The sequence below is a fragment of the Cydia pomonella genome, chromosome 3 (genome assembly GCF_033807575.1).
Source record: "Cydia pomonella isolate Wapato2018A chromosome 3, ilCydPomo1, whole genome shotgun sequence".
Taxonomy (NCBI): Eukaryota; Metazoa; Arthropoda; class Insecta; order Lepidoptera; family Tortricidae; genus Cydia; species Cydia pomonella.
Genome location: NC_084705.1, coordinates 3,658,598 through 3,681,852, shown reverse-complemented (window position 1 = coordinate 3,681,852; position 23,255 = coordinate 3,658,598). Strand labels below are relative to the sequence as shown.

General features: G+C 35.4%; 1 protein-coding gene across 1 annotated transcript in view; it reads right to left on the bottom strand.

Annotated features, from left to right (window-relative positions):
* Positions 1–1,039: 1,039 nt before the first annotated feature.
* LOC133515820 (calexcitin-1-like) overlaps positions 1,040–23,255 on the bottom strand; it is a 43,569-nt gene continuing 21,353 nt past the window's right edge. The window contains exons 2-6 of the mRNA XM_061848417.1: positions 10,331–10,397; positions 10,184–10,236; positions 8,750–8,869; positions 4,821–5,033; positions 1,040–2,267 (exon numbers count right to left, since the gene is read on the bottom strand). Of these exons, the coding sequence (XP_061704401.1) occupies positions 2,157–2,267; positions 4,821–5,033; positions 8,750–8,869; positions 10,184–10,236; positions 10,331–10,388 (555 nt within the window). The 5' untranslated portion in view covers positions 10,389–10,397 and the 3' untranslated portion in view covers positions 1,040–2,156. The remainder of the gene's footprint in view (positions 2,268–4,820; positions 5,034–8,749; positions 8,870–10,183; positions 10,237–10,330; positions 10,398–23,255) is intronic.

Here is a 23,255-nt window from a genome sequence, read left to right as displayed (position 1 = left end):
CCATTTCATTTAAAGTACACAGACTTTTTTATTGGATTATTTTCTGTTATTTTTACATAAAATCAAGAGCTTTCTTCAATTCAAGACAAGTGTCCCATTTTTATTTCGTTGCCAGTTTCAGATGATGTATTTCATGTCTTCGACGGATCGAAATATGTACCTATAGAAATATTGGGATTCGTTTACTTCTCCTATTAGGATCGAAAATGCAAGGCATGAATAAAGAATCGATATCCGACTGATATGAGAGACCCGTGGTGCATATGTGATCTGGTACTCATTATGACATGACGTCCGATATAATGGGAGGGCATGACTTGCTTATAAGTTGCGCGTAATATGACAAGGGAGCTGAAAGGTTGCAGACTAGCGTTTTATGTACGCTTGTAAGCTTCCAATATATGCGCGCGCGCGTGCTGAAAAGAAAAAAAGGAATTTATAAAAAGAAAAAAATGTAGAACTATTTTTATATAGCACCGTCTTCGTCGAACCTGTGTCTTCAGCGTACGTGGCCTTCCTGTTATTTGTAAATTTTAATTATATTTTAATGATGATTTACGCTTTTTATTGATTTCTTTTCTTCTTTTCAGCTGTTGACTCTTGGCAGGGTTCTGGAGATTTAACAACTAATTATGGTTTGGAACTAGTTTTGACACGACCTTGACGATAGTCTTGGTGATTAGCGCGCTTTCCACGCACGACTTCTACTTCCGACTTTCGATCTTCAAGGTCGTATCGAAATCGTAATAAGTTATTAAATCTGCATTGGGCTTCTGGTAACATTATAAAATGATGTCTATTACAAAGATTTCTAAAGAAAGATAGGCCCGTTCATATAATTCCGACCGAACATTCTCGTTTTGTGTGTCTCGGTGGAATGCTACAATGCTGGTTGATGAGTTCGTATCACGCGCGCGATTGGTCGCAAGTAGTTGCCTTGGACTGCACGCTTGGCTCGCAGTCGTGCCCAGCGGCGTAACTGTATGATATGGCCAATCGTGGAGAAAATAAAAGGTTGAGTAGAATAAAAAACATCAAATTATTAAATACATACATTTATTCGAATCTCTATGCTTGGCGACTCAGGACATATCGGGATATTTAGAGTATTACAAACTCATATCTAAGATAAAATTGCACATTCAATAACACAATATAAATAGATTTGATTTATAAATATACCTTTCAAATGACTAGAACAGCGTGAAGAAAACAGACGAGCGTTTGAAACGCGCGTTATTATAATCACTGAACCATTAAATGTACGTGGACTTGCAACATTCTCACACTCACCACTACCATAAATTGAATTTATAAATACAATAACCATTTAATAAATATTTTCTCTGGTATATTCATAGATTTTAAATCATTCCTTATTCATTCGTATGACAAATAGAATAAAATACTATAAGTATTTGACTTTACATAGTTTAAAAAGTTTCTTATATCGATTAATGGAGATACGAAGCAGATTAGAGTTCAAAGTAACTATTAAAAGCTTTTCAATATCCATAATTCGGGTAACATATTGCATAACAGTAGGTGTTAGAATTAGTTTTAGATATGAACTACAAGATATGCTATATGAGATAGGTGAATCATTTCGTTGTCATAAGATAAATCCTAAGGACTTGAAAATGACTATTAAAATGCTTAAAGTTTTGAGCATTTAAAATTCAAGACTATTCATAGTTTCGAAATCACGCATTGATCCACTAAGAGAGAAAGATCAGGAATTATTCTATGCTTTGAACACAGACACATTTAACTGTATTTATATTAGACAAGTGACACATTGCAACAGATGAAACGCAGCTGTTAAAAACCGCTGGTTTGGCGTGACAGCAGTTTTGACAGTTTTTCAAGTGTCACTAGAGCTCGTGCGCGTCAGCCGTTAATTGCGTAGGCGATGATTATTGGACAGGCGATTCAAAGTGGTTTTCGGCCATGTCGGCGTTTGAACCGCCTAATAAGATTAAGGCGTTCAAATGCCTTTCTGTACGCCCTATTTAAAATTCTTTGGTGGATTACTGCATATAAAGATGCGCAGTATAAATAAAACAGCTGCTAGACGGATAACCGCCAATGTGCACGAGCTCTTACACAATTGTGGAATGTTTCACACGGGCGTTCCGTAGGCAAGCTTAGCTGGCTTAGAAGCTGGTCCTGCCGAATATGAAGTTGCCGGCGGCGGTCGGGTCCTCGGTGGAGAAGTACTCTTTCCACAGCTCTTGGAACTCCTCCCAGAACACATTGGGCTTGCCCTGGTGAAAAAAAGAATTATATGCCTTAATATTACTTGCATTCAATAACAATTAAAGTTGGGTATGATAAAGAAAATATTAACGAAGTATTCGTGCATTTTACTGTTGATTATTTTACTTCTGAAATAAAATTTGTGACTTCTAATTATTAAGTCCTTCATTTTTTTACCGATTTTAAGGGAATACAATTAACAATGAATGTCAATTATCACACAAATTTAATGAAGAAATTTTCGTAGATGTGATTGGAGACTTATGAATTCAATAATTATGAAAAAGGATTTGTATATATTCACAAAAATGACACCGTAAGAGGCAAAAACCCACTCGATTGGTTCATAAAATAAAAGCGTTGAAAATCCCTAATACGCGATGTATTAACACAAGATTTACGAATAAAAAGAAAAGCAATAAAAGAAAATAAAAACACATTCGTATTGTAAATGAATTGTGGGAATAAAATTATAACCAAAGCTCTTAACTTTATGATTTCGTGTTTCCCGCCATTAGGACTAATGTAGAATTGATGTCGTCTCTTATTGTGCGGGGACATTATGTAAGGCATTTTACTTTGAATAAAAATCGTATGAACATTTTATAAGACACATGCGTAATATGTCAGTCCAAATGACTAAGAGTGATGGTTTTCGTACCTATTAAGGTATACCCGGTTAAGATCGGATGGAGGATAAGATCGTATTATTGCTTTTTTAAATCACTAACAATACAATGTGTGGCGCCATTTTATTCCGCCCCTCTTGTGCCATCTTGTAGTAGTGTGCTACGAACGTTTATAAAAAAGTGTGAAAACGTTGAAATTTAATGGAAAAGATCGGATTGTTCAACGTATGCAACTTATTCTCCTTGCTTTGCTGAGTTCGATCGAGCAATTAGGTCGATCATAATCCAATAATGTTTTTCGGTTAGGTGTCTTGAAAAAAAAAAAAATATTCAACTTTGAGTGTAGATTATTCGGACCTGGGTATATCCTTAAACTACGTCCAAAAAAGATGTAAGGGCATTGTGAATGTCATCACGCTTCGTGTGGTAGGGTACAGTACAGCAGATGCCATTCCAGATCTAGAGCAGAGCCCAACTGGAGAAGTACCTCCACCTTACAGAAAACCGCCGCCAAATAACACTAAACCCTTCCTCTAACGATTAGACAAGCCCCAAACAAGCTGAATTTGAAACGTATTCTCTACAAGCACCTTTATTATTTTACAAACTGCTTTATTTTACGTTTGATATGAGGATATGACAAGACGTTTGGAGCGTGTTTTGGTAAAAATATACCGAGCCAAATCTCACCTGGGGGAGCCCAAAGGAGGCATGTTTCGAAAATGTTTTTAGCTTTTTGGAAAACAGGTGGCTAAAAGGTAAGAGTGTAGAATATTTCTAGAATTGTCTCATAATGTTCTTTCATTTGACACCCCACACGATAGGTTTTGAAAAAAAAAATTGTTCAAATCCCATACACAAATTTGATGACGTCATGTTGCACTAATTTGGATAAAAAAGTGAGGGTGTGACATTATGAACATATTTTCATAGATTTTGGACATTAATGATGTCATGGCCACACTTAGTCATTACAAATACCATACAGAGTTAGCTTGGCTCGGATCTACCGTAGACGGGCTAAGTAATAAATAAATAAATAATAAGTAAATAAATAAGTATCAGTGTTTTATAAACATACCTTGATTAAAGTAACTAAAATAAATAATAAATAAATAAATATTATAGGAACATTCTTACACAAATTGACTAAGTCCCACGGTAAGCCAAGAAGGCTTGTGTTGTGGGTACTCAGACAACGATATATATATAACTAATATACAAATACTTAAATACTTAGACAACATTCATGACTCAGGAACACATATCTGTGCTCATCACATAAATAAATGCCCTTACCGGGATTCGAACCCAGGACCATTCTGCTTCATAGGCAGGATCACTACCCACTAGGCCAGACCGGTCGTCAAAAGTTCTGTTTTAAAACCGATTACATCTATTTCTGAAGCGAGTTACAAATTTACTTAAGCAACACAAATAAATGATTAGAAGATTGCTTCGCAAAGTAATCTGTTTCAGTGTAAATACGCACTGGACGCTCAAAGGGGAAAGGGAAGACTCAAGTCATCAACACTTCAGCATACTGTTTTTCTTTCAAAGTGAAATTAATTTTATAATATTTAGTTCACTGTTTGTATTTAGTTGAAGGAGAGTTGATAATTACATAATGTACCTAAAGCGTTCTGTGATTTAAATAAAATGGAAAAAGAGATTACTAACTTCCTCAGCTATCACCTGTATATTTTGTGGTCAACTCGTCACAGTCTATGAACTCCTCTGCACTGGCGTCCTCTAGTTGAAACATGCATCTTGAAAAAACGTCCTACCTCAGCCATCTTACTGCACCCTACCTTGCACTCCTGAGGATTAATACGATATGATAAACACACCGTGGTGAACTCGTCACAGTCTATGAACCCTTCTGCACTGGCGTCCTCCAGTTGTAACATGAAACTTGACAAACGGACTTACCTTAGCCATCTTACTGAACGCCACCTTGCACTCCTGAGGATCAATACCATAGGACGAGCACACTGTGGTGAACTCGTCACAGTCTATGGACCCGTCTGCGCTGGCATCCTCCAGTTGGAACATGAACTGGCTGTACAGCTGCTGCCATTTTAGGGCTGAGGCCGGATTCTGGGCGTAGTCGTTCCACATGGATACCCACTCTTCAACGGAAACCTGGGGACAAAAGGAACATATTATTTCTGCTTGAATATAAGTAACTTGAAAGCACGATCACAGATATCAATTGAATTTATCAAAAAATGTTGAGCATGTTATTCTGGGGTTAGATATTTACTGCTCACGAATGAGTCTCGCTATTAACACTCTATGACACAGTTGGGTCAGTTCCACCAAGCAACGTCATCGTAGTACGTTAAAACTTTATTTGTATGAAATTTTTTACACTTTCTATGGGCTGGCAGCTCCAGCCAGTATTCGGGCCTATTTGTATTTTCTTGTCGTTTTTTTTTGTCAGCGACTGATATAATTTGGTACATATATGTATAGAGTTCCCTATTCTGTATAATTTAAGCGCAATTTCACCGTAAATCCTAAAAAACTTCCTCTGAATTACGAAAAGTTACATATTTGTGACCGCGGCCGGCAAAACGTCTTAATTTGTCGCTTTCCAAAAGGACGAGATTTGCTTGTATCTTTATATGAATAATTCCTTATATTAGAAAGCGACAAAGTGGGACGTTTTGCCGGCTGTGGTCACAAAATTTTTTTTCTAGACAAGTTGTGATTTCGTATTTATTCCGCCTAATATGAAGAGCTCTTCTGACTAACAAAATCTTATCTCGCGACAAAAAATCGAGTAAGTTCATAATAAAAACCATTTAACTTTGATCGGTTCGATTTGATTGTGCGCCATGCAACGCGCTCTTAAAGGTTTATAGAAGAATATGACCTTCTCTGTATACGGTTTTATTTATTACAAGTACATCACAGAATAATGCAGGTATCATTTCATTTCATATAAAGTATTAAGGTGTAAAACATTTTGAAATTACTATTAATCTCGGAATTCGAGTACCAACCCCGAATTTACAATTATTTAAATAGCTTTTACTCTCAAAATTCGTATTTACGTAACCAAAAGTGATTGCAGAATTTGCTGCCATATATATAAACGCCGCTTGTATTTTGAGAGGCTTTATTTAAGTCTGAAATGGAGCTAAAATTGAAACTGGCATCAAAGGTATCAACGAAAATCTAGATCAATAAAGCAATTTCAATTTAGGTTTTTGGAGACATTGTTGTATTCAGGTTTTATTATTCTGCTAGGTAAATTGGAATACTAAAAGCAGCACATATGGTTGTCTCTTATAGGTACATTTAACATCGAAAGTAAGACTACGCATCTAAAATAATCTACCATGTTGTAACCGTTTAAAAAAAATATTTTTATGCATGTAAAATAATTAGACTGTAACCAATATTTTTAAACGCGAACTGTAGATATTTATCTATATTTGGAAAAACAAGACGGGCGGGATTAGTTGTCAAGCGGACCCCAGGCTCCCATGAGCCGTGGCAAAAATGCCGGGACAACGCGAGGAAGAAGATTTGGAAAAACAAACCCGCATAGTCAACGTGCCAATCATTAACGCTCCATAGCGAACGAAACGCAACTGAAACTGTCGCACTAATATGGAAGAGTGATAGAGAGAGATGACTACGTTACGCTACGAAGCGTTACCGATAGGCATGTAAGCTACGCGAGATGGGTGGCAGAAACTTTTGGCGCTTTATTTCATCTGTTAATATTGATGCTGATTGTACCTGTTTAATATCTCAAGAGGCATTTGATTTATATATTAATAATGTAGCAACCTTTTGGACAGCAAGCTCAAATTAGTTAGTATTAAGTATGACTCTCGTTACCGTTCGTTCGCCAGGCCAGGGCGCCTGACGCTTCGTTTTTTATCTATCGTAAAATAATCTTTCGTAAAAATAATAATTTTATTTCAAAAAAATAATAATCTTTCGTAAAATACGATATTAATCCATGAAGTTGTACCTAAAATGGAGGGCGCTCTCACTTTTTTTGCCATACTAAATTGAACCTTATCCCCGAGCTAGAAAGGAGTTCGTACCAAACTAGAGAAAATGTACTCAATCCGCCTAGGTATACATTCGTGACACGCACACATTGAATGCTTGCGCCATTGCAGTGTCACAGCTGATCGTCAGTTGCGCAGCCTCTGTCAAATTGTTCCACTATGAATATGACCTATTTTGTCGAAGGTGATCATACCGCCCGTAAAGTGCAATTAGTAAGTAGACGAAGTAATGTAAAAGTCAAAGTACAACATGACCATCAAGTTCCACAGATTTCTAAGTCAAATACAATATGGGATCCACAGGAAATTCGGAAAGAGGAAACAATCCCCAAACCATACAAATGTGATTACTATATCCTCCATACGTACCCGGTCAAACGTGATGATCCTTCATAAAACCTCCCGGGAACAATAAGGGAATTACTGGACAAAAATGTTTAATACAGAGCCCAATTTATTTTAACAATGAAAACGGGGGATAAAAATGGACGACCGTTGATGTAGCACCGGAATGTAATCATGTTTAGAGTGGATGTTGATTAATATTGTTATGCTTACCGAGCAAATAAAAATAATACAGTTTTGCTAATTGAATGGAAAAATTCCTGCAGTATTTTCAGAAAATACACAGCATTGCCATAGGGCTGCTTCGTCAGGAAAATATCAAATTTCTTTTATTGTCGACGACGTCAACCACACAGGTGATAAAAAAAAATTTATTTTTTTAAATTAAATATCACCCCTTGAAATAGTACATAACTCTGACTGACATTGTCATTCGAATTAATGATAAATCGTCGTTGTGTTTGTTTAGTTGCTGTATTTTCACAATCATTTTCAAGCTTATTTTATTCACCACATCACTTTTTATTTAGATTTAACGATGTAAAAAAATAAAGAGGAATAAATACGGATCCAAATCACCTGGAACAGGTCGCGTATTTATATATTTTATTTTTTATTTTATTGCGGGCTTACAGTTGAACTCACAGTTAGTACTCATACAATGTCAACTTAATAAATAAATTAATTATGAATTATACAATAAGTAAATATTCGATTACAATGAAATTAAATTATGTCAAGCGTTACAGCTAAATAACATTAAATTACAATTAAGTTAAAATAAATATCACTTGTGTGTTTAAATCAACGTCGCCTGCACTAAAAGTTTGAGCCGTGCAAATAACTTATACGGATGTAGCTATATTGGATATAAATAAATAAATCGCTTTAAACGTTAAACGATTCCATCCGGCGTAAAATTTTAATGTAAGTATTCAAGACTTCATCGTGAAGCAACTTATAACAAAATGATGAAGATTGGATGATGCAGAAAATTTATTCATCATAAAATTTACTCCCCCGTTTCACATTTTTTACTAGTTCATAATAAACGAGTAAAATTTACTTGTATATTTAATATAAGCAGGCTCCGTTTCAGCTTGATAAAAAGAGGTTATTTAAAATAGTAGATTAAACGACCAGGGCATAAATTAACACATATTTTTTGATATTTGGGCATTTATGTCCAACTTATATACTTTGCTTTTCGTTTCTACTTCGAATAAAATATACTACCGTATTTATTCAAGACTAACAAAATGAGTACTAAGCCAAAATGAGCCTCCACGACCGTATAGGGAAATAGAGCGCGCCGGTCGCCAGCTGCAGCACTGGCAGTTTGCAAGGCAGGGTTTGGACTTTATTGCTAAGTGAATAAGGGTCGTCAGGATGGTTTCATTTTATACCTTTTACATGCGACTTAAATACCAACTTTACAAGCATAAGAAGTGAAAAAGTAAATATGTGTAGAGATTTTACCTGTCCATCTCTGTTAGAATCGGCTCTCTTCCTGAGCCCGTCCCAGATCTTGATCATAGTTTCGTGCGTCTCCGTGTGCTTCGGGTCTCCAGGCTTCCATCCTCGGAGGCTGCAGATTTTCTAAGAGATAAAAGAAAATATTATATACATATATTATGTCTCGTTATTTTAAGGCTACTATTTTTAGGTTAGAAGGTGAATGAACATTTTTAGGAATTAGTATTCCAGACTTTTATTTGGACAACCTTTGATCATTACTTTTAGTAAATATTTTATTAATAATACCTAAACTTGTAAGTATATAAACTCCATTGATAGCCCTAAAGGTTGAAGGTAAATCCAATTTCCTTTAGGCTAAATAGGTACTGGAATGCCCGGGAAGTTCATGCTTTTAAATCTCCGCGGCGTATTACGTACACTTTAAGACGAATGCGACCGAGAGCTGCCCCACTATTCAGTTCTATCACAGTATACTGCAATGTAACAGTTTTAAATGGCTATTTTTCTGTCAGCAATGTAAGGAGACAATGCCCAGAAATTGCACTTAACTTGCACAGAATCTTGATTCGAGTTGACTCGTCTGTATGTAAATTCGAGTCGATTCAGACAACTGGACTTGCCCATCGATAACATAATCAGGAGGTTTGGAAGTCTAGAGAGGCGTCATCTGTAGTTGCAGGCCCAGCCATATTTCATATTTTTAACTGTTGTGAAAAACTTTAATGGTGCGTTTTAGGTATGTTCGTAATTTTTTTCCGTCGAGCGAAATTTTTTTAATCAAGTTTCGACTCGATGATGTTACTAGAAAAAGCCTCAAGATTGCTATTCATATTATTACGGTATAAAAAAGAGCTGTTATTTTTGAAAAACTCCGCTGGCATGACCTACAAGAAAATGTGTATGATCAAATTTTGCTGTTTGAAATCTGTGTATTGTCCGTGAGACCGCGACCGAGATTTCCCACAAAGGCCGGAGATGGATCTTCAGTCTTAATGCTGTATTACCGGGAATGGGTCTTCAACCACTTTTGTTGAGTAAGTGGTTTACTTATAGTACAGGACCTAAAGCGGTTTTATGATTTTGGAATCTGTTAAGATTTCTATTGGGCATTCCAGAAAAGTATTGGGTACGTGACGCAATTTTTTAACACTTCTGATATTTGACATGATAACGTTTGATAACTTAACTTTAAATTCAACGGGATTATAATACAGATCTCCGCAGGTTGCTGCCATACGCTGCCTGTCTCTGCAACGTTCGCGCAGTAATAGTGTCGTAATCGGTGGTTGGTCAATATAAGCAGAATCATAATAAACGGATTCCACTGTTACGACAGGGGCTTTTATAATGCTACGCAGCGTAATATTGGGCGGGGGGTTAAATCGATTGCAAAGATGATTAATGACTAATATGTTAAAATCTTATCGTTCTTACCTCTATAGCCAACTCAAAGTCTTTCCTTTCTATCGTGCCACTTTGATTGACATCTATAAAGAAAATAAATATACATTTCTTAGCACAATTAATTAAATACTTTGTACCACAATAAAAGTTTTGTTTAAAAAGTACAATCTTAATTACCAAAGAAGACATTAAAAACGTAGAGAAGTTTCTTCCGCCTGAATTCGGAGATGGACATTTTTTATCTGAAACAAAAAGAAATAAAACTTTAGCAAATACTTTTCTTAAAAGTAAGGCTAATAAACTCGTACTTTTGTAGAAATTAAACATTATCATGATTCTAATTGTGTTATTTTTTAAATTGCAGGTTAGAAACCGCAGGGTTGACATAAGAACCAGAACAAAAGTAGCAGATATCCTCACCCACATAGATAAGCAAAAATGGAGGTGGGCAGGTCACGCTATGAAATGTAAGACAAAAAAGTGGAGCCAAAGAATTCTCATGTGGCATCCTACAGATGGGTCAGAATCGCAAGGGACAAGGATGACAAGAGAGAGCAAATACTGGAAGGAGTTGGAGGAGGCCTTTGCCGACAGGCACTCTGAACTTAGAGATTTCATATAAATATTCACAACTAATTATAATATATAAACAACAAACTTATTCAGAATAAATGGCTATATAAATAAAATTGTGTTATATTTGTTTTAAATAATTAAATATTATTACTCTGCATTTCACTATTCCTTCGGACTTGTCTCACGACCATTTTACTCTTAGCGCAAGTACTTATAACTTAAGCTTTTAAGATGTCGTTTATTTTCTGAGAAGTCAATAGTTCTAATTTGGTTCGTCGTGGTGAATTATATTTTTTTTTTTCAATTAAAATGTTGTACATAGTATACAGCATCTAGTAGCGAAGTATTAAAATGCATCTACCCATCACTGCAGTCAATAACTAGGGACACAATGCTAGTAAAATTGCCCCCAGCCTCAATCAGTGGGAACAATCTACGCAGTATTGCAAGCCACAAGTTATTATCTTGGAAAAGTGCACGTTAGATTGGTTGCGATTTGTGATCGACATTCGGTTTTAAAATTGAAAGGTTTTGTGTTATTTTAGACTTAGATTTTTAAAGTCACTATTTTATATACCATAAAACCCCCCTAACTATAATCCAAAAGTATGGTCCAAAATGAACTCCAATATCTTCGAACAGGTGTGACTAGTTATTAAAATAAATAAATATTTGGGGACAATCTTACACAGATCGACCTAGCCCCAAACTAAGCAAGCTTGTACTATGGGTACTAGGCGACGATATAGATACATACACACTTATAGACATAGCAAACACACATGACTGAGGATCAAATATCTGTACTCATCACACAAATAAATGCCCTTACCGGGATTCAAACCCGGGACCATCGGCTTTATAGGCAGGGTACCCACTAGGCCAGACCGGTCTTCATTATCTCCGGTTGTAATTTGAAAGTTTTAGTTTAAACTTATGTCATTTCTTACATTCTTATTCATCATTTTCTTTTGACAAATAACTCATGAAAATGAAAGTAGTAATTCAACAAAGTATATTTTGTGTGCGTTCGAATTTTGTATGTTTTTAAAACACACTTAAAATAAATTGAACATTCAAATAATCCACGAATGAACAAAATACACATAAAAACAAGAAAGGTGTCAAACGTTTTCACATAAAACGCTCGGTTAATCTCGGATTACTGTTGAAACAAAGGACACTTCTATGACAGATATCCAGTTTCGATTGTTTTAGCATAAAACAAAAGATTAACATGTCAATATAAAGTAAAAATTTTGGGGGCGAAATTGTTTTAAGCTTTAAATTCAATTTGTCTATCCGGGTTAAGTGTTTGGAATTTTTTTGAAGTGTTTTTAGAATATCGGAAAAATAAAATAAAGTAAGAAGACCAAAATAAATCCCTTACATACTCTGTCGCTTGCTTACTTTATTTAATGCCCTGATCTTAGCCTTACAGAACAAGAAGATCAAACAAAATCTAGATACCTACCTACCTGTTCACAATTAATAAAATCGTTTTATTTTTCTAATGGGGTTAGGCAACTGTCAAACGTATGAGGCTAATAAGGTAAGGTATAAGTGGCGCCAGCATAATAGAGCACTAGCCGAATGCTGATCCAGGCCAAAAAAAAAGAACTGAACACTTTCATAGGACTGGCAAGTAAAACCTATCCTAGTGCTAACTGTAAAACAGTTTGACCAGCCAACCCTAGTCTAGTACCGGATCCCTTTGTTTGACATAATTATTGAAAGTCATAATGTAATGATTGTCAGATTATCATTAGTCATCATTCTGAAACCGTTAACTTTTCAGGAATTTCCTTAGGTAAGGTTTGTTTTATGGCAATCCTGAAAAAATACGCATTTCTGAGAAAAAACAAATGATTACTAATGAAAATGCGGATGAACAAACAAATTATGACTTAAAACTTTATGATAAACAATAGAGACCCGCCTAGTAGGTACAGTGTAAAATTTGCAAGTTATTTTCTAATACCCATCTGTAATCATATTTAAAGCCGTAGTTATTCATGCCGTTGGCGGCCGTTATAAGGGTTCTCCAGCAATTTTACCGATGTACATCCATTTATATGGCATCATATCCAGGCAAAGCATTTGAATGAATACAGACCACGGTTATGAGGACAGTTAGGGGACAAACTGGTTTGTCAAAGTCTCTCTTGAATACGTTAACAAGTAAATGAAAATAAAAATCACTGAATACACAAGTATTACATACAAGCGGAGTCACTTTCAACACTAAATAATTATATTTAAATGATAAAAGGGTAAATTCGTACCTAACTGTAGAAAATCAATTTTTACGTTACTCCGACTATATATGTGATAGATATTTGCAATTTGTACGTATTCTTATTTCTATGTATTCATGTTTCAGTACCCCTAGTGTAAATAAATTCGATTTCAAAACGTGACGTACGCGTTTGCGTTGAGTCTCATTTTGTATTGGATTTAGAAAGAGCGCGCCAAGCGGGACGTTTTGGAAACTCAAAATCCTATACAAAATGAGACTTAACGCAAACGCGTTCGTCACGTTATGATGTCGATCAAATTTACACTAGGGGTACAGATCGTTGTGTTAGCCCCGTCATCGAGATTCTCGCATGTCAAGGATTCTTACCGCTATACAGGACCATTTTATGGCGTCATATGCATGCAAAGTATTCATATATTATGAATACCGACCGCGGTTACGAGGACAGCGCGGGGACAATGTGGTAAGTCAAGGTTTCCTTCAAAATACCGTCTGTATTCAGACGGCACCAGCATTACTGCTGCAGTTTTGCAGCGTGGCATTACTGCGGACTGCATTGCTGTCGAAAATGTCTAAAATCCGGGCATCGACATGAATTAGGTACTGTTTAGACATTTCGCAGTCACTTCTTTTTCTGAGGGCCTACCGCGAACCACGTTCGACGTGTTGCCTCCCCGTCATACTTACGTACAAATTTACAATTGCGACAGAGAGGGTCCGCTTCGCAACTACACCCACGAATTGGCGTAGGCACTAGTTTCTACGAAAGCGACTACCATTGCCATCTGACCTTTTAATCCAGAGGGGAAACTAGGCCTTATTGGGATTAGTCCGGTTTCCTCACGATGTTTTCCTACACCGAAAAGCGACTGGTAAATATCAAATGATATATCGTACATAAATACCCACCAAAAAACTCTTTGTTACAAACCGGGGTTTGAACCCGCGACCTCCGGATTGAAAGTCGCACGCTCTTACCGCTAGATTCTCTTCATTCACTTAGCTACGAAAAGCCACCAATAATCATGTTAATGTATTAGCTAAGATATTTTTCTTTAGCATAGACTTTTTTGTTCGATTCAGACAAAACGGTGATTGGTTACCTACTGTCTTGTTTGTTACTTTACTCATAATAGGATAATCTTTGAAGGTTGTTCTTTTTGCCAACTTATGTCACAGTTTTTTGTTGATAATTATTTGGTTTTGTATTTGTTTTTGTAAAAAAAAGCTACAGACCAATTTTCTTATTGAAATATCGACGAATGAAGAAAAATATCAATTTTGAATATATAAGTGTGTCAAAAAAGCTGGTTACTAATTTGATGAAATCAAATCTTAAAAAAAGGCTTAACTTTTTTTCATGTAACAGATGATAAAAATAAGCATAATTATTTTGAAGAGTTAAGGATTAGTACCTACTAACTTTTCATCAAGTTTTCTATAAGATTTTTCAACTAAAAACCACACACAGTATCCGAAACGTCCATCTGAGAAATTTCTTCTGTAAGTATCAGAAAGTTTGGTTCCAAAAAATGTCATTATAATAATTTATATCAATTCCAAATGTGAGTAATAAAAAAGAATCGCTCTCTTCTTCTCGTAAATTTCTTCGAAGATTAACGAACTGTGAGAAAAGACAGCGCCAACACTAATCAAATTATGTTTCGAGTAAATTGTCATTTTTCATACAAAAGTACTGCAATACTTTTAAGGTAAAATTCAAGACATATGAGATTTAACTTATAGAGATAAAATAGCTTACGCTTGTTATGTAGAATTCAGAATGTATTCCATATTTATCGCTCATGATAAAACTTAATTTAACGCTTGTCACTCTTGCTTATGACATAGGTATGCTGAATCGTGACATACCATATGCGATAAACGGGATCATAACACACCTGCAGGACCTTTATAACCTATTGTTTAATCGTTGAACCTATCTCCAACTCTTTTGCTCGACTTATTAAAAAACACCGAAGTGATCTCATAAGAGCTCCGCGAACAGTTTTGTGCGGCGTACTAAAAAGAAACAAAAAATATTATAATAATCACCCTTACTCTACGAGTAATACGTAACTTTGCAGACAAATGAACGCAGCTAGAATTATAATGTAAAATCATGGAGATGAGTGTATCCCGTGGGAAAAGTTTATAATATTTCAGGCCTCCATAAATTAGCATTCTGAATGCTGTGAATAATGCGGCTAGATGCTAATTTCTCCAGGTTAAAGGTGCACGAGTACAACCGTGTTAAATATGAATTGCGTGGCAAAATTGTAAATCCCTACCTACTTATAATATTATAAATGCGAAAGTACTATGTTTGTCTGTTTGTCTATCTGTCAACCCTTGTCTTGCCAATGTATCTTAATTTTACACCCTCTTTTTGTATTTTTTCTAAAAGAAAGTTATTGCTCTATCTAGACTTGTACTCACTATTTTTATTAATTTTGCAAAGAAAAGTAATACTTTACACGGCTAAACCGCTCAACCAATTTAGATAAAATTTGGTATATGTATAGAGATAGTTTAAAGCCCGGGAAAGGACATTGGTTAGTTTTATTAACTATAATCATCGTCATTCCACGCAAAAAAATGCGCGTGCAAACGCTAGTAGTAAAATAAATAATTAGAGACAGCGTTTTATTTAGAAATTAAGTATTTTGATGTCACTATTCAGACACTACTTTGTACTGTATAGTTCGTTTCACGTTTTAATTTGTCCAAGTATGACAGAAAAAAAAAAGTAGGACCTAACCGTTTAACTTCCAACGCTCCTTCGTATTGTAACGTCATGGCAAACTTTGTTAACGTGAACACGTTGAAACGTAGGCTATTATGTGATTTCCATTTTCACAATTATCCATGTTACATAGCTCAATTAAATCGTTGTTTGCGGCAATATGAACGTGTCCAAATATTTCATCATTGCACTGGCATTTTACAGAAAATAAATACCCAATTTCACTTATTACGGTGGCCACTGCTAATTAGGGATGCTATTTATTCCACGGTTTTGGGCTCATATGTGACAATGTGGTTAGCAATGAGCATTTGCACGCCGTGTTAGCATAAATCTACGTCATATAACTGATACGTACATAAATAGTTAGGTAATTAAAAACATTAAAATGTTTATATTAGTCTTGTGATCAGCACCGATCTATGAGTTTGTAAATAAATAAAAGTACCTAGGCGAGCTTTGCTCGGTTATAACTATTTATTGTAATATGGAGATGTATAGGTGATAATCTTAACTACATTTTTTTACTAAATTAAACTTGTCTAAAACAATAAAAATTAAAAAATTATAAATAAACTTGAACATATTAAAAAAAAAAGTTAGTCACCGGGTGAGATTCGAACCCGTAACACTCGTTTAGCAGTCCGCGTCTTAACCCGCTGGACTAGACGGACAGTGGCCGGTAACACGAAATTAGCGACCATATTCTGCGTAGAAAGAAAAACGCATGAAAACTTGAAAACACGCGTTTTCCCAAACATAAGAATAATCTAGATAGATTGTATACCCCCAAAAACCCCCATATACTAAATTTCAGCGAAATCGTTAGAGCCGTTCCCGAGATCACAGAAATATATATATATATAAATATATATACAAGAATTGCTCGTTTAAAGGTATAAGATAAGATAAATCATCCTAGCTTTAGTCATCTAGAGACTACATCAAGAGTAGAGCTAATTAAATATTAGTCTAATCACAGGATGAAACCAATTAGCATGATTAATAGATTGATGCAGACTAATAGGAGTAAATAGGTAGATTAACCTGATGTTAATCCTGCCATTATTCAGCTAAATAATAGAGTAATTTAATATCCAGGTCAATAATCAAGTAGAGGTGTAAGTAGATTTATTTTCTTGAATATGCTCGGAAATGTTCACCTTATTGTAGCAAACATAGTACGGGAAGTTCTACATTATAGTTAAACTCAAACTAAAAAAATCAAACAATTTCTGTCCTGTTTTAGCGGACGGGACGTTAATTACTGTATTTTTTTTTTTACTTTTTTTAAACATGTCTCCACTAAGAAAAAAGAATACAGCCAATTATAATAGCCGCGGGCCGCGTCTACATGACCCGGTCAGCTATCATTTTAAGCTATAGTATAGAGTGAGATAGTGAGATGAACGACCTTACATGTCTCGTTCATGCAAGTCCGTCGTGTATGATCATGCGAATACTGCTTAATAAAATCAAAGCCGAGTCGGTCAATCAACTTTGTCAGTAGAACGGCGTGCAAATGCTGCACTTAAAAAATATTTGTGGACGTATTTATGGCAAACTTGTATTTGCACGAAAAGGCCGAAATTACACTTGATACTTTTAGTTTTGAGGAAAGTATTTATCAAAAAACCCTGGCTTATAAATACTAAAATATACATGTGGATTTATTATATCCACTGCATTTTCATTTTGATGTGGAAAGCTTCATGCATATTGACTCTTTTTTTCTTCAATTAAAAACAACATTCGTGACTTGAAAATAAAGTTCTACTTAAGTATAGCAACACGTAAAATTGTCTACGTGATCGTATTATAAAGTTTAAAGAGACAACTCGCAAACAAGAAAGAGGCGAAGCAATTAAAGACAAGCCATTAATAAAGATCGGCCGCCAATGTTCACCTTAAGCGCTTATTACATCCACACCTACGGTCGCCGGGCCGGTCGCCGGGGCCGATCAGGCTAAGTTTTCCGTTTCACGAAAATATCATACCATAAACCATCATCATATTTTAGTATCGTTAAAAATATATACTTGTGGATAAAATAAAGTAATTTGAAGAACATTTTGAGTTGTTTCCTTATGCGGGCTGGTAGATTGACTTTTGAATGAGGATTTTGAATGATATATATTTAATAACGTTCATTTGTTTGATGTTTTGCAAAATGTGTGGCAAAATTGTATTCATCCTCGTTCCTTGAAACCTACGCAATGATCTTTCTTAGTATTTCGTTTGCTCGGCTGTCAATGTTAGCACGAGCGGTTAAAAAACAACTTTGCCCCCTTTTAGAACAATCAATTATTGTCTTACTTAAACTCAACTAGAAATGTCGATGTGGATGTAGATTTATTTTCATTATTAAGCATTTTTTTTATGGGTCAATCTTACACAAATCGACGTAGCCCCATTGTAAGCTAAATAAGGCTTATGTTGTGGGTACTTAGACAACGATATATATTATATAAATATTATACATAGATGACTCAGGAACAAATATCCGTGCTCAACACACAAATAAATGTACTACACTGTATTACATTCATTAACTAGTTTGTAATCTAAATCAATTTTTTTTCAAGTAGGTAATGGCTGCACCCGTTGACCGGCCCTTTCGCAAGTGACCAGCGAAGGTTTAGATGTAATAAGCGCTTTACTGCCAAAGCTTTGCAGGCTTAACGCCAGGTGTGTATAATCGGGGGTCGCTTAATTGGCAGACCGGGAGGCTTAAAATGGACTTACGAATGGTTTCCAGATTTAATGGGATCGTGTTTGGAAGTACGTTGTTTTAGGATGTGTTTTGTGGTTAATTAGGTGATCAGAGGGAGCAAAAAAGACATTAAGCAGGTGCGTCATTAGGTAGTGATATTAGTGTTGTTTTTCTAATATGTTTGGATTAACGGAGTGGAGAGGAGAGTGCGATGAAAAGGCGTTTATTTCTTGTATCTTTACATTCTGAATTAACCTGGAATTGGACAGGAACATTCATTGCGATAACCGTCGAGAGAAATGGGCTAGTAGTTTTACTTATCTGTCAAATCTCCAGTTTTAATTTTCACTACTGGCACCACTATCGTTTTCAGCATGTCTGTGGGATATATGAATGACTCCTACTTAAATTATAGAACATAGCTAGGACGCGTGATATGTGTGGACCAGCATGCTGAAGATACTCGATGCGCAGACCGTCGTGACCGGGAGATTTGCCTCTTAAGATCGACTTTATACCATATTCGTGATTTTTTTTCTATCAAGTGAATGTCAAAAAATCAGGATTCGGATAGATGAAGTCACGACAACACCCTCAAGATTGCAAATAAAATTTTTGGCAACTGTATTATGCACCTTTCTTCTTCGTAACAAGGCGAAAAATATAAAGATATATTTGACATCGATTACGATTATAACTTGCAATAAAGTAAATCTATTCACATGAAAGTACCCATTTAGAATTAATATAATATAATAATATATTTCAATAATTATGAACGATAAAAGAGGGCCAATAAACAAGTAAATACAAATTTATTCTTTAAAGAACAGATGAAACATTGTAAAAACTATGGTTATTATTTATCATAACTCTTTCCAACTTGCAAGCCGCGGGAGTCAATACACGTATTTTACCTACAAAACTTGTCTGGTCATAATTGTTAAAATCGATTGTTTAAGTTACCCTGAGAATTATGTCAGGCTGTCCATATGTTGCACTTAAATGTTAGCAGGTCAGTCTGCATTTAAGCTCATTTTTGTAATTAATATCGAGTAGCCTAACGAACGTTCCATTTTAATTGGCTAGTTGTTGTCTTATTCGATTTACTTAAACAATCTAAACTTGTATATGTTGTTGTATTTCGTTTGTCTTGAACTTGTATTTCGTTTTCTGTGAAATTTTTAACATTAAACTTGGTGCACAATAAAGAATATTATTATTATTAATTCGAATGGTATCTTAGAAATGTATGACTCGAATGACAAGGTAATTCAAGCGGTAAAGAAAATAAATACCGGTTTTTTTGAAAACAAACTTTTACCCTGAATGACTCTTAAAATTTTTACATCCATACATGAGACTCGGGTATATCAAAATTATTTTAAACCGGTTACTCGCGTATTATAAGTCGAATAAACGTTAGACATGTTTCGATCCGTGTTTGAGGATCGTCGGTTAGAGCACCGACTGCACAGTCTCTAGTCTCTACTGCTCGAGCACGCGGCGTGTACCAAGCGCGGCGTGTGTTAATAATACGTAATCCTTTCAAAATAATTTTATTACGTACACATCTCGAAAAAAAAAATAACCTTCTTGATCATACTCATATTAACTAATCCAAAAACTACCAACCTCCCAGCCAGCTTAAGTTTGTTTAACGGGTCCAATCGTAAAATATTAGTGAATACCTACAAATTTATAACGAAAGTACTTACATAACTTGGTAGTCAAAACACGACTGGGAATCTATTGAAACTTGGCACTTTGTGCTGGATTCATCCATTTTTAGCAATCCGATAGAAACGTTAAGCTAGATGGATGTGTATGAGGATTAACGGAGTATGTGTACTCGATCTCAATGCCGCATCGACATGATAATCTATAGCGCTTTATTGTTTTCTGGACTTCTTTTTCAAGGAATGGCCTCGAAATAGCACAGGTTTTAAAATATATTTTTACAATATTCCAGCGGTGGCAGCATGGTTTCTTTTTTATCGTCTGTCACTATGCCTGACACTTTCGCACTTATATACTTGTTAGAACGTGACAGGCATGGTGACAGGCGATAAAAATGTGACCGTGCTACCAACGCAGGACGGCTGATCTGGACGTATTTTCTGGCGACTGCTGGACAGATGCACCAAGCCGTGGTGGTGGAAGAGAAGCATCTGCCCAGCAGTGAGACACAAAATAAAATAATAAAAATAAACAAAAAAGGCTTGATGCTATTGTTTTGCCAGAGGGCCTAGCCAAAATGTTAATCGTTGATAGAAAACGCAAATCCAAACTTAAATAATGCATAGGAATAGTCACGTAAACTTTTGTAGTATCTGTCATTCTGATACCTTTTTCATTTGGAGTTTGTATCATTCTCCCAAAATTAACGTTATTATAGTCTAAGGTTTGTCATTGAAAGTATACACTTTATAGATACCTAGAGATTCTACCGTATTATGGCTACTAAAATTGACGATAGTTAGTATTAAATACTTTTTATTTACTTACAAATAATGAAGCTTGAAACCCACTCCAACACGACCCAAATACAATGTTTTATGATGATTATTGTAACTTGCCAAAAGTGCAGCGTCACTCCATCAATTAGCTGTTTCAGGGTAAACACAAAAGTGTGTTTCGGCCTTTTGTTAACTTCTATAAAAGCATCATTATAAATCCACGTTCTGCGCAAATTAAGCATGTTGCGAGAATGTGTAAACAAGCTTCGGAACTAGGTCGAAGGCGAAGAAAAGTCCAAAAGCAAAACGTTCAACATCACACAAGTAAGGTGAATTCCTCGACAAAACGTATCGCATAAAATGCGAGAAGTTTGATGTTTTTTTTTATGTCTTGTAACAGCTATGTTTGGATAGTAGATAATGTTATTGTATGTTAAAGACAAAATATAATGAGTACTTATATTAAGAAAAAAGAAAAATCTAATAAATGATATAAGTTAAAAAGCTGATTAAAATAATCTTAACGAGAAATATGTCGAGTCAAAACCACCGCTGATAGAAACATAGTACCTACCTACCTATATACATTTTCATTAGAATATTTCATCTCTTTTTTAAAAGTGAGATGTTTACTGATATAAATTAAAACGAAAAAACCGAAAAGCTACGCAAATACTAAGTTGCGCTGTCTTTTTAAAACGCATGAACATTTAAATTTGATTTAATCCTTTTAAAAATTAAAAACTTGCTAAGATCATAAATACTCCGTAAAAATTAAGAACTTGCTAAGATCATAAATACTCCGTCTAGCTCATGTACTGTACTGTACTGTCTTAGTACATAAAAAAGTAACGAAACGTGAAATAAGTATCGTAAGATTCCTAAAGCTCTGGTTTCCTAGGATAGCGGTGCTTTCATATAGCAGCCGTCTCCGTACAAAATACTACTCCATGCATATATATTTTATATAAAAAGAAGCCACAATAACAAAAAAAATGGCACGCTGTTTCAGAAAAATTAAAAACATGGCATAATATTTGATAGCAATTGATCGTAGCGTAATAATATACAATTATCACAAATAACACGAATGGAAATACAAAAGCGATTTAGTATTTCACTAAAATCGATCGTGTAATAGTGCAATTACAGTCAAATTGTTAGGCAAGTTTACACGGAGTTCGGCACACGCGCTACAAAATGGAGGTATAACAAGAAAAGTTTCCTTGTTTAGGGAAATGGAAATATAATATGCGCGAACACGTTTGAACTATAATCTTTCAGCTTATCGAGGTTGTAAGCATGTAAACATCGTATACCTGTAAGGCGATATAGCTAAATGTTTTTCACCTTGACTCAAGACAAGACACACCCACACCTAGGTTGGAATAAGGCAATCTTCACATTCGATACTGGGGCCTACCGCGAAAACCGAAATTCGCAAATTGCGGGGATCTTACTCTTTTACTCTCACAGACGTAATTAGAATGACAGAGAAAAAAGTCCGCAATTGACGAACTTCGATTTACGCTGATTCTCGCGTGCGAGCGGAACATAACTATATTAAGTACTCGTAATATCGTATGGAGCTGTCACACTCATACACCGGAGTGACTGGCAAATTCGCATCGGTGTATCAACAGAGTAAATGTGACGTTCAGATTCACACTGCATTACCATACTGCTGCGGTATTACAGCGCGACAATACTGCCGACTCATTACTGCCGCAAATTTTAATGTTAAAACCCCGGGCAGCACCATCGTTTTTTGTTTTTAATTTAATTTAGATTTAGTTAATAATGTGTGTCGCCAGTACTTTAAAGTTGTGTGTAGCTGGTTAACAATAAATACCTATAATATTGCCTATTATTAATTAGAACAAAATAGTTATTTACGATACAAGTGCATAATATAGGACACTATATTCGCACGTGTATCGTACAACGTTTTACAGTACATATGGCTCTTTAAAGTTTCGACATATGCACGGAAAGTGCTCATTCCGGCACGCGTGTGGGAAAATGGCACCATATGTACTGAAAAGGTTATTTTGCCGATTTTTTACTCATTATCGAGCAAAGGCTTTATTGTACATTTCACTATAAGACTCAGACTTGATGGAATTACGAATGAATTTTGGAATTGTCTAACATCCGGAAGTGATTTGGAATAAACACCTAATCTAATAATGGATGATCGTTTGTTCAGGGGCAGCAGCAGCTAGGTGAATAAAGCTACCGTTGGAGCGTAACCTAAGAGTACTTTATTCCGTATTAACTGGTGCTTGCTTATCTTACACTGGCGGGCAATCGTGTTAGTATATTCCTAATCATTTTCAACTAAAAGG